The sequence below is a fragment of the Lagopus leucura genome, unplaced genomic scaffold (assembly GCF_019238085.1).
Source record: "Lagopus leucura isolate 7727_CA_CO unplaced genomic scaffold, USGS_WTPT01 Super-Scaffold_100009, whole genome shotgun sequence".
NCBI classification, from domain to species: domain Eukaryota; kingdom Metazoa; phylum Chordata; class Aves; order Galliformes; family Phasianidae; genus Lagopus; species Lagopus leucura.
The window spans coordinates 8,053,988-8,066,637 of NW_024962266.1; the positions used below are offsets into that span (position 1 = coordinate 8,053,988).

The 12,650-nt window shown below is 39.1% G+C and overlaps 1 protein-coding gene across 2 annotated transcripts in view; it reads right to left on the minus strand.

Moving 5' to 3' along the window:
• DENND1B (DENN domain containing 1B) overlaps positions 1-12,650 on the minus strand; it is a 145,089-nt gene that overhangs the window by 104,105 nt on the left and 28,334 nt on the right. For both annotated transcript variants that reach the window (XM_042873578.1, XM_042873577.1), the window contains exon 3: positions 7,761-7,804. In XM_042873578.1, the coding sequence (XP_042729512.1) occupies positions 7,761-7,804 (44 nt within the window). The remainder of the gene's footprint in view (positions 1-7,760; positions 7,805-12,650) is intronic.

Genomic DNA, 12,650 nt, shown 5'->3' on the forward strand with positions numbered 1-12,650 from the left:
ATTGTTTCATAATTACTATTATTTGAGATATTTTCATGAAGGAAACATACTTCTCATTTTCCAGGTCAAATTCTAAGCCTTACTATAAAACAGCTTAACAAAAATCACTAGTAGCAATGAAAGACAATTGCAAGAAAAAGTGTTACCCAGTACAAATCCAAATGCCATTGACAGCATCAAAAAACAAAAAAGAAGCAACAAAACCACAAGAAGGAACAGAGAAAAAGCAACCAAACTATAGCATCTCTCTTGTAGCACCAGATACAGATGGATCACATAGAAATAAAAGCAACTGACACACAAGTACATGTGATTTTCCTCAAGGAAGCGAGTAGTACACATTCGTTTCATCTGTGGCTGGAAGTGCCTGGATCATTTGAGTCTGGGCCATTGCACCTTTGCTATAGTTCATAATGCAGCACCATCAGGTCATCACTTCCTCAAGTGCACACAGACTTGGTCAGCTCAGCCAAGGCCAGCAGCACAGCAGAACATCACCAGCAGCTCTGAGGAGAAAGCAGCCACATCCAACAGCTGGCCAGGAAACATAGGCTGTCCCATGCAGGAAAGTCACTGCCTGCTTCCCTTACACGCAGGACAGAACCATGAGAGCGCAGGCCTAACCCAAACATTCCCCACACCACACTTGCTTGTTTCTACTGAAGGAGTTCTCCCCAGTTCCTGACCTTAACTGGCCTAACGCTCTAGAGCTGCATTGCACTTCCCAGCATTTCCTCTAACAGTGGCCTTACCACTGAAGGACACAGGACAGACATCAGGATGCACTATGACTTCAGAGATGATTATTTCTCAGATGTGATCTTCTGTTACCAACTGTATTTCTGCTAATAACTGTACACAGACTGACTCAGATGAAACAAATTGAGGTAAGAAAAAGCAAATAAGAAGTTCACTCATTCATGTGCACTATTTCACAAAGCCTTGCAAATACACACGTAAGAAAGGAGTACAAGACATAATTCTTATATAAAATTTAAAAAAATATTGTTGACTTCCATCCTGAGCACCGGCCTGGAGCCGGTTCACCTTTCCTCATTCCTTGCCCATGGTCCCAGAGCTGCAGCCTGGACCCCTCCAGTAGCTGCCCACCAACAACTCTCCCCTTGGTCTTGCTGCAGACAAAGACAGTGACCAGCCTCCTTCTTTGAGACCAGAGTGCACTGGTTCCTGGATTTCATCACACTTAGGTCACGATATTTGACTCAGACACCTTCCTAACATAAACACAAAGTAAATTGAAGTTATTCCATTTCACAAAATGTAAACTGATTAGTTTAAGCAACACTTCAAGACTTAAATGCTAAACACTGGATTCAAGAACATGACATCCAGTACCTACTATAAAAAGAGACTGATATAATTAGGACAGTCCTCAAAGAGCAGCAGTAAGCTTCAGACAAAAACAATGCTGAAAGTATAACAGAAGCACCATAAGGAAGATAAAATGCATCGAGGGAACTAAGCAAGTAGATGAGAGAATATAAGTAAGCATATAATGCAAAATAAGGTGACAAGATTGGAATATTCTGAGGGCAACCGAGGCCAGTCAACAATGACATCATACATGACAGTTTGGCAGCCTTTTTGGAGGCTGTTCCAAATGATTGTCATCACTGTTTCAGCCATCAATTAATCTTTTCTTCTTTGGTTTGGCACATCACTGAAGAAGGCAAGAATAAGCCAAATCACTAACAGTTATTTTCAGTGGGCTGATAAGCTATATCTGAATGACAGCCAAATATTAATACTATACTTATTTAAGCAAACAGAAAGGAACATTTTTAATAAAATGTAGTCCCCCAATATCACAGCTGTATGATCAAAAATGGCTAACGTATGCATACAGTCTATTAAAATGCACATAATTTGTCTCAAAATGAAAACATATCTAACAAGTAATTCCATTCATCTGGCCCTTTTTCACCCAGCCTTAAGATATACAAATGCATGCCTTTTCACCAGAACACAGCAGCTGGGAATGAAAAGGAAAGCATTCAAATGATCATTTTCACATCATATTCCATCGTCTTTTCACCAGCTTCTCCCCAGTCTTTCTTTGAGTCCCATTCTGTTACAAGAGAGCTGCTTTTTAGATCAATTCATATTTCCATAATCCACACTGCTGTTTCTCCCTCTCCTCCCCAGGGTGGACTAACCCCTGCATCCAGAACTATGGTTTACAACTGTCATTAAGACCTGTAACAATAACAAGATAACAAAAGAGCTGGTAGAGATGCAGCTAGCCAGTACCATATGCTGATCAGCATCTTGAACTTAAAAGCTCTATGAAACCGAACTGCTACAATCCTGACAACAAGTATACTTGATGTTGCCACCTGTTCTCAGAATTTCAAGAAAGTTCAAGTTTTCTGTGTTGGGCTGCTATGTTTTTAAAAATAAAAGTCTCACAGTAAAGACGTATCCTGTCTATTGGGATGATTTTTTTTTTTTTAAAGTCACTCAGGAATATTTACAGTTTGAGAGATGCTGAAGTATCAGCAATTCTGGGTGTTCCCTGCATGCCTAGATGAGTGGTCATTCCGAAGAATATTTATCAGAACAAGATATATATCTTCCATTCAAACATTTTAGCTGTTCACTTGTATTTCTAAATACACCTCAGAATGTTTTTCTGCTGGTAGTCTATCTAGTCATTCACATATATGGAGATCATTGCTGCCATACAGACACAATACTCTGGAGAAGAACGTATTTTTCAAACAGGAAAAATGAATGTAAGAAAGTCACAGGAAGTTCTTTTAACTTGACAGAGCTCACTTGCAACATTCAAAGTTGCCATCAGTTGGGTTAATCATTTTCCTGATATTTACAGGATTCAAGTCCATAGATATTCTAAAATAAGCAAGAACTTATAATGTTTAGACAAAAAAGTACTTGTGAAAATTAATAATCTACGTAATTGATTCCTCCTTTCTCATACCAGCATACCCAAATACTAACTGCTTATTAATACACAAGCAACAAAATCCCCAAACCATTTCCATGATTTACTAATAAAAAAACAAGCACCAAACTAACATAAACATTTGAAACGTATTTAGTACCTCAGCAGAATAACAGAACAAAGCCATCAAATGCAAGGAGACCATGATATGCATCCCCTAACAGCATGCTTGCAGCCTTGAAAAGAATGTCAACGGCCTCACACCTGCTGGGCTCCCGCTGCTCTCTCAGGACAGCATACAGGAACACAGAAACATTACAACCGACTTCCACAAGTCATTTTGGCCCAGACAACAAGACTTGCTGCGATTTAGTTTTTTAGTAAAACTTACGCTATACTTTAAATCCTTCAAAGAATAATACAGTATTTTCCATGATGACCTCACTCACAGAATTTCTACCATACTCCATGCAATGGAATTTTCAGTCCTGCAATAATCTGAACACTTGGACTCTGACCAGACATTCATTTAAACTTGCCTTAACTTTCAGTAGTTCACACACACACTCAAAGTAAAGTGTGAGATTTCTTCAGTTGAAGGAAGACTAAAATATAACTTTACAAGACAAGAGTTAGCCCTTAAACAACTGGCATTTACAGACACACATTTATAAGTAAAGATATTTATACAGTAATTTGCATGGATTATCTGATTTACACTGGATAGATTTACATGTATGTAAATCCAAATAAAAGGGTGTTCAGTAGCTGGTTCACCATAGGATAAGGAATAAGGCTTATTACTCACATTTCAGCAATTACTTGTACATAATCAGCTATGACAAAAATAAAAACTATGCATTATGATATAAGATATGAGAGAACAATGCAAGGATAATTACAGCAACTTTGTAGAAAACAGTACAGACGCCTAGGATGAGATGCAATATTCCTAACCCAGATGGATTACTCATCTGCAGGGTATGGGAAAGGCCTGACACAAAAAAGCAGTTTCAGTTTCCTTACCTGAGAAGCAAAGGGTGGGAGCAGAAAGGATGAAGTCTACAACACAGCAATCTAATGCAGAGCCTCAGCTCTTTATTAATCAACCATTCCTAGCCTTATTAGGGAAGTGGGCTCTAGTTTCCTGCTATATTAGCTATTAGCACTGTCTTCTTAGGTGTGACTTTTTTCCACCAACAGAGAAGTCACAGACCAAAGAAATTACTGTGCTATTATGAAGCTTGAATGAGGAAAAAAAACTACTCAGTGAAACAGTTTTTCCTATAAACCATATACAGATTCTGGCACTTACTGCAGATGGACATCATTTTGGGAGAGTAACCAGCAAGGTTAAAAAAAGCTACTGCATTTTTACACAGCTAAAACAGTTGTAAGCACCACTGCTGCTAAGAAACATTAAACCTCAAATGTCTTACAGGTTAAGACAAGATAAAAGGATGAAGCCTAACATAAGAGGCAGAAAACCCTGGCGTACAGATTTTCCTTAATCTTTGTCCATCTTTCAAGAAAAATAAACCAATTTTTCTTTTTTAAATTACACACAGAAGCTTGGACTATCTCCCATATGACAATAGTGAACTGAATTCCTCATTATAACAGGCTGTCAGCATGCTGTTCCTGGTACTACCAAATGCACCGTGCATCGTCTTTAAACTGCCCTCGGCTGCCTCACAGTTAAGGATTGTTCCTCCACACTGGTGTCTACAGTCACAGCTGCACACACCACTTACCTATCAGAAACATACATTGGAACTGAAAGAACTTCTAGCATCTCCCAGCACTTTTGGCACTCTTCTTTTGACCTTTCCTGGTGCCAGTACTACGCTTTGCCCAGAAACATTTTAACTCAAAGAAGTTTCCAGGAGCTTGAGTATTTTTATTTCCAGAAGAGTCACAAACAGAGGCATACTGGCAGCGTCTAGGCACATCAGACATCAATAAGGCATTGACTACCACCTCTACTGCCAGGTGAATGCAGTAGCATTTGTAGATCTCAGCTGTGTTGGGTGACATTTTCTGCACAGTAACACTTCATTTTAAATAGTTATGAACTATCTCATTCAGGAAGCAAGGGGGTTTTCTTCTCTTTTGCTTTTCTTGTAATTTGGTCTGCTTCTCTAAAGCACGTTAAAAAGTACCTCATTTCTAAGAATTCATTTTTTTTCTTCCAGAAATTGTAATGTTTTAATTTTCTCTGCATAGGCCTCCTTATGAAAGTGAGCCTGCAGAGCTGAAATCAAACACTGGTCTAACCTGTTTGAATAAACACAAAAATTACGAGACTAAAACAAATTCATCTTATCATGAAAATGCCACTCCAAGAGGAGTTTTGGAAATGCAAGACACCTGTAGGTATACACATGGGAAGTATAAAATATTACATTAAACAGCTACAACCCAACATCTCACATAGGGGTGAGGAATAAGCGTTCAAACTGAAAACCTGTATACACTCAAATCAAGAATCCTCCATTCTTCCTACAACAATAAGATTATTCAGTATTTCTTCAGTGTTGTCCAACTTGTGTCTAATGCCAGTGCAATAGTAACCTGCAACTCCATCATTCGCTCAGCTTTTGGTGTATGATAGCATATCAAGATCTACCGTACACTAGCCACAAGAATAAGGCAGATATAGGAACAAGCATGCACTGGAAAGTTCTGAGAGGCATACTGAGAGGAAGAATGTGGGAAAGAGGAGGAAGAAATCAAAGTGGCATAGACAAGTTTTCTTTGCATTGTGAAAGCAACAAAAAGGTGACATGATAAACTGTAGAAAAACGCAGGAAGAGAGGAAAATATTTTGCCCACTGTTATCACATCACTGTGCAAACAGACAGCCCTTGGATTTAGGAAAGACGAATCTTTGGGATACATCCAAAAACTAACTCATGCATCTTACATTTAAAATAGACACGACAGAAAAATAGAGTTGAGAACATTCTCTTTTTTTCTTTTAAATATTCTGCCAAACGTCCATTGATATTATTCTTGATAGTTTTACTGACAGCTCGTTTATAGAAAACCATGATATCTGTGGATGCACAGATCTCCAGTCCAAACCTACAGAGTTCAATATGCACACATGCACACAGAACAGCCTACTGACTGCGCTCCATCTTTCAGCTCAAGGGTTCACTACATAAGCTGCAATGCATTCTGCTCACATCCAGCAATTCCAGCAGGAAAATTTCCTTTGTAAGGAAGAGGAGAAAAACATACTGTTTTCCAGGAAGAGAAGCAATCTACCTGAAGTACTGGATTCCTGATACCACTCAGCATGCAAGCACAGGCTTTTCTGAGCTCAAAGGCAGATCACTGCCTGAGGACTCTTTTTTTCAGATTAGATATGTCTATTGCATCTCCATATGATTCCCTTCCAGTTTTTAGTGGGCTTCATCTTCTAATCATATTTCTACACCAGCTGTTCTTTGAATAACCTTCGACTCACTGAATAAGCTCCATTTTTCTTTATACATATTTTTTTTTTTAAATCAAGTCTATCTTAAGCAACACAAAAAGAATAAAACAAACCAGAAAAGAATTTAAATCACAATGAAGACAATCCTCCTGCAGCTAGGAAAATTATCAAAACTCACTGAATGTCAAGCTACGAACATACTAGAGCACACTTTCCTTATATACCATTTATCACTATCTTACAGCTACACATTTCTGACTGATGCTATTCCCTAACCAGACATTCTACCTTCTGCACTTGTATATTTATTCCTTTCATCATGAATCAACTTATGGCTGGCTATATAGAATCTTGTATTATTGATTCAAAACAAACAAACAAGTCAACAATTAATCAAGATCTAGTGTAAAAAATTGATGATCTTTCAGATCATCTGTTGCAGGGACACTAGCAATAAAGAATATGTTGGATTTGGTATCAGTCTAAAAGAAATGCAAATGCAAATACAGACACATTCTAATTCTTTTCATGTGCTTTTCTTTAGAAAAACAAATACTTCCATTGAAGAAACTCATCTCCAAGTTTTTCAAATAATAAAAAACTTAGAATCATATAATCATAACATAGAAATTTAGACCACAGAACATACAAACTTAAGAGTTCCTTTTTTCTTTTAAATACAAGTATTTTGAAAAGTCTAGGCAAAATAATCCTAGTTAACTGCATTGCTGTTATTAGAACAGTGAAATAATGCATCTGCCCTGCATGTATACACTTTCCTACAAGGATTAATTCATAGCCAGAAGCTGGGGCACTCGTGCTAACCGATTCAGTAAGCGTAGAGCACTGACTTTTATAAGGGGCTGACAATTTATTCTTTTTTTAAACTAAGTAATTATGGCATCTCTACAATAATATCAAATATACACCATTCTGCATTGCAAAGGATTAAAGGGAGAAACGGTTCTGACGTTAAAATGACAAAACAAATCTTATGGAGGACTTCAGCTTTTTTGCCTGCTTGTTTTGATAGGGTTCTTTTGACACAAGTTCATAACAATATTTGGCTTTTTGATATTAACAAGTTTTGTCTGATACATTTCCCCCATTTTTAATATTAGGACAGGTTAAACAAGACCACACTCTCAACAGAGACAGCTTGTAAAATGAGCTATCTAAAAACCAGGGTGATAGAAATAGTACAATATGCAGAGCTGGAAAACTGCAATTGAGTATTCCTGTCACAAAGGCATTCTAATCACCGAGCCACCAGTTGGGTGAAGACTTCCTTACCGCTATCATTAGCATCTGCCTTTCTGTAGCTGAATAGGAGAGCATTTTTATCATTATTCTAACATTAAAAAAAAAGTTCAATCTCATGTTTCCAACCTGGTCTCCAAAGTCCTCCGGGAACTTCCACAGTACCACTGGATCTGTAAATAATTGACAGACAGCATTAATCAGAGGCAAAGGAACAGAGTATTACAGTCAGAGTACATTAATATTAAAGAGAGGGTCAGCTTAGCTTCAAGCTCTGAGGCAAGTACAAAAACATAGGTGAAAACTACGGAAGATGCTTGATTATTAAAGAGGCATTTCATATTTATGAAACTATGTTTATTGTTTCACACAGGTGAGCAGGTTGTATAATGTACCAAACTGCTTCCATATTTAACTCTTCTTTTCAACCTGACCACTACAGTTTTTAAGCCCATACTTAATTTTCACATTTTAATTTAATTAAGAAATGAAATGATACAAAATCTCATCCAAACATTGAAGAAAAAAAAAAAAAAAAAAAAAGTGATGTACTATGAAGAGGAAAACAAGCATCTCCATGAGGTACAGAATAGGGATCTTTGCAAATCTAAAGACAGTGCCAGCACACCCAAGACTCAAGGAAGAGATTGGAGAGAAGACACATTTAAATATTTTTCCAATCCGAGCCATTTAAAAAACAGCATTTAGATTATACCTTAAAGCTTCCGTTAATCTATTACAATAGTTTCATGTTTACTGTTAATTGTCAAAACTCTCACTTACTGTTCAGGCTATGCATTAACCTGTAATTAATATTATTGTCAATTCACCTAATGCAGCAATCTGAACCACAACTTCTCAACCTCTGAATTATACACTTGATCCTCCAGACACTGCTCATCTCCTGCAATACCATATCTTCCTCATGCCCTCCCACTAAAATGCATCAGAAACACACACGAAGCATCCATTAACACAACTAGCTGTTCCCATGCTCAAGTGAAATTACCTGCTTCCCAACAGTGTGGCACAAGCCACAACACCTGGAAACTGGGTGATTTCTGCAACTCCCACCAGCGCACGAGCGCAAGCCAGGTGAACGCTCCAGACCCTCTCAGTGCTGTGGGCAGCAGCCCCAGGTTTCCAGGGGCAAGAAACCAGGGCAAGCCCTGAGCAAGAGGAAACTGCCTGGTAGCCCTTGGGCTACAGCAGGGGGGGCTGGGATTCCCATCTTTGGAAGAGCTGATGTCTGTGAGACACCCAGATTTCCATTTCTCACATCAGTCTCTGCGGCTAGCACTGCCTGATCAATCAGCAGCCTTCTGAGTGCTGCACTTCACATCAGATCTGGAGACTTCTCCACTTCTGGCAAAGTACAGAGGTTTCCACTCATCTTCATCAACACACAGAAGGTTGCTGCTACAAATTGAGGCTTTAAAGGACAAATACCCTACATGATATTTTCACATCCCACTGCCCTGCACACAGCTGCAGTGCCCACACTTGCCAGCTGCAGAGGACAGCAGACCACAAGCATCCCCCCCTTGCTCCAGGTCAGATGCCAAATCAACAGCGTAAAATGCACCTGAAGATGACATAAAGCTTACCTCAACCAACTCAACCTTACTTAGACTGAATTTAGATTCAATTCAGATTTTAGTAAAATTAGTAAAAATCTGTTTCTGCAATAAGCAGTCAAATAGCCACATTTTTAATCCTAAGAGCAACAGGAAGGTTCTACAGTCGTTCTTCATGAAAATCCATGTATTTGGACAATTAGCATTCTTACATCTACAAGGGGGAACAAAAACTTTTGGGGAAGATTAGAAACAAGAGAAAACTGAAGAGCATTCCATCTAAAAGTATACTAAAAGAATAAATACATTTCTCACTTAGAACAGAAAAGCTTTTCCCCTTACTTGTATGTAAATAACATCTGGATAATAACCAGGCTGAGGGCCTCAGCGTTAGTGAGCTCGTTTTTGTTCTGATTTAACCCCATGAAAAAGAAAATTATTAGATATAAATCATCTCCTTGCTGCAGATGCCATGCAATCACCTTTCTTCTGCAGTAAACCAGGCCAGGAAGCCCCCCAAGCTCATGCCAACCATTGAAACCTTTTCAGGTCTGCACCAAATAAACCGGTATCCCCAAAACCTCCATTTGAGAGCAGAATCAAGAAGGAAAAGTGAGAGACAAAGCATTACGGGGGACAGAAAGCTACAGCCACAGAAATCCAGTTTGGTCTGTGGTTGGTCCTATTGGTTTTTACCCATCCCTTCTGCCCTGATCTTCTCTACCACCTATAGCAGTTTCTATAGAGAAACGCTGAGCTATTCTCAGCCAATAGGTGTGCTGAGCATCTCACAGGGAGAAAGGCTGCCGAAACATTGCCAGCTGAAAGCTGTGTTTCTTAGGCACGGAGCAGATTGTTTTGGCAGGTGCTAACAACATTTCCATAATAAACAGTTATTGAATATTTTAGCAACATCATAATGAAACCAAAGGTGAGTTGTGGGGGATTTTTTATGCTTTCGGTTTGCAAAACAGTTATTGCATAAAATTCAAGAGAAATTTGGCGATTCCTTTCACTGCTCAATGGAAGCATAACGTCAATCTTCAGAAAAGGAAGCAATCACAACACTAAAACCTTTCTGCTTGATTTTAGAACGTCACAATCAGGAACAAAGAATAACCTCAGAAATTTCCAAAGCTTGGATCTAAGTAACTATTTTTGGTCAGAAAATAAGTCATGTCTCCACATCACAATGACATGCCTGTGGAGTGAGCAGTAACTCACTGGAGCACACTGTGCACACTGGCAGCAAGGCCAGCAATTTCGCTTACCTCTTTGGGAGCCCTAATTGCTAACAGACATGAAAATTACGGCCACAGCTCACTGTCCTCTCCTTTTGCAATCTTCATTTCACATGAGGGCTCCCCAACGCTTCTTGAAGTAGTAAAAACAAGAACCTGAAAGCATATTCCACTTCATTGAACTGAAGTACAATGTTCATTTTCATTGTGTTCCCCTTTTACTTTCAGGCAAAAAGGCATTATGCATCACATCAGTACAATTACAATTGGGTAAGTCAACAGAAAATAATAATCAAGATAACATTCTGCATCGTTCCTGAAAGCACAAAACAGGCGACATTCAAGAAAACAGTCCTACCTAAACTGAAGAAACTCATTCAGTGCTGCATATCCAGCAAAAGCTATATTCCAAGATTTGCCACCTGCCCCAAGCAGAGTTTTGCGGCTGTTATTACTGGCATTCAGCTGGTGATTTTAGCGAGTACACATAATACTTCTTTTTTAGAACATCTGGTGGAGCTTGTGCCTCAAAATTCAAGTGACTGCATTCTGTCTGTTCCTTAACCCTTGGTAGCACCTCTATCATAAAATCCTGAAGCTTTTTAATTTCCCAAGTCAGAGACTGGGCTTGTTTTGGAAGCTGATGTTAGTTTCTGTATCTGGAACCAGACTCGGACAGCATCTGACATCTGTGTCATCTTTGCACAAGTGCCACAGAGGAATAAACAAAATGGTACTGATTTAGAAATAAAAAGAGAAAGCAAAACCCAATTCTGCAACTTAATGCAGGTTTACAAAGACTGAATTCTTGTTTCCCTGAGGATTACTGTCCAGATACTCCATCTGATCTGGCAACGTTAGGTCACAATTTTATGCTCATTTTACGTGTGAGAGGAAGAGAATCACTCAGAAATAGATGTTGCTGCAGCCAGCTGAGGAACAACCAAATTTCTCCTTATTCCCCACTTTTGCCAGACTTCTTTGGAGAAGCACTTGGCACCATTTTTGCGCAAGTGTGCTGGTAAGAACAAATGGTTGGCTGCACACATGAAGTGTATATACGCTGCATGTATAAGCATATACGAGAGTTCTTCTCAGGTCTGCTGCACCCAGACTGACTATTCTTACACCAGACCACACTCAGCATAAGCAAGGAAAACCTGAGCATCCTTTGTTTGCATCACCCACTCCCTGGTGGGGCCCCGTAAGAGCATCACTTGGTGTACTGAGTGGCCGTGCAGTGCATGATATGGTAATAGAGCCCACGCAGCTGCACACTGCATTCACTCATTCCATGCTACTTCATAAATCGTGAGCATCTAATGGAACCTTTATGTAGTTTCTGAGAGGACAGCTCCAGCCCTCAGCCCTCCTCCAAGGTGGAACACCACTGCAGCAAGGCTGCAGGAAGTGACACAACACAGCCTCTGATTTCTGAACTGAAGTTTTAATTAAAAGGTCATGAGTTGCAATTAAAATTTTGCTATCATAAAATTTCTAGTTCAGCAATGCTAGAGTAAAGTTGCATATAATCTCATCTAAGTTTGAGAGGAGAATAAGAAATGCTGGCAAGTTGTTTCGGCTCCCGAAAAAGCATTTAATTTGAAAAACCTTGACTCACACGTGTGCCTTACCTCCAGGTTTAGTTTAAAAACGTGAGAAAAGGGATCCATTTAGAATAGGTAACTTAAAGTCTTTAAGATTACTAAAAAAACCCCACTGAGCTACAATACCTACAGCAAGCTTCAGGAAAAACCTTGTCCTCATACAATAAGGAGACTACTACAGTAGGTTACAAAGAATTCACTCTAAGTATCAAATGAGGCTTCAGTCAGTTCAAGTACGTATGCTGAATAATAACCACAGAACAACCTCCCCTCACAAACACCTATGCAAATAAATAGTTTCAATGAGTAAATTTGGGTTAAGCATATACAAATAAATCAGATGTTGAATAATTCCATCTTAGAAGCTTAATAGAAAGCATTTTAACTAAGAAATATAACAATAGAATAGATAATATCATACCTACTGTGAGCCCAGTACATACAGTTAATTTGGTGAGTGGATGACACCCTGTGCCTCCTTACCATCCATTGCTCTCACCAGAGAAATCTGACTTCTCCACCCTGCCAAACCAGAGCTGGGAAGCACAGCTGGTGCTCAGGTGTCTCCAGCTCTTGGGCCCTAAATGCCAGAGT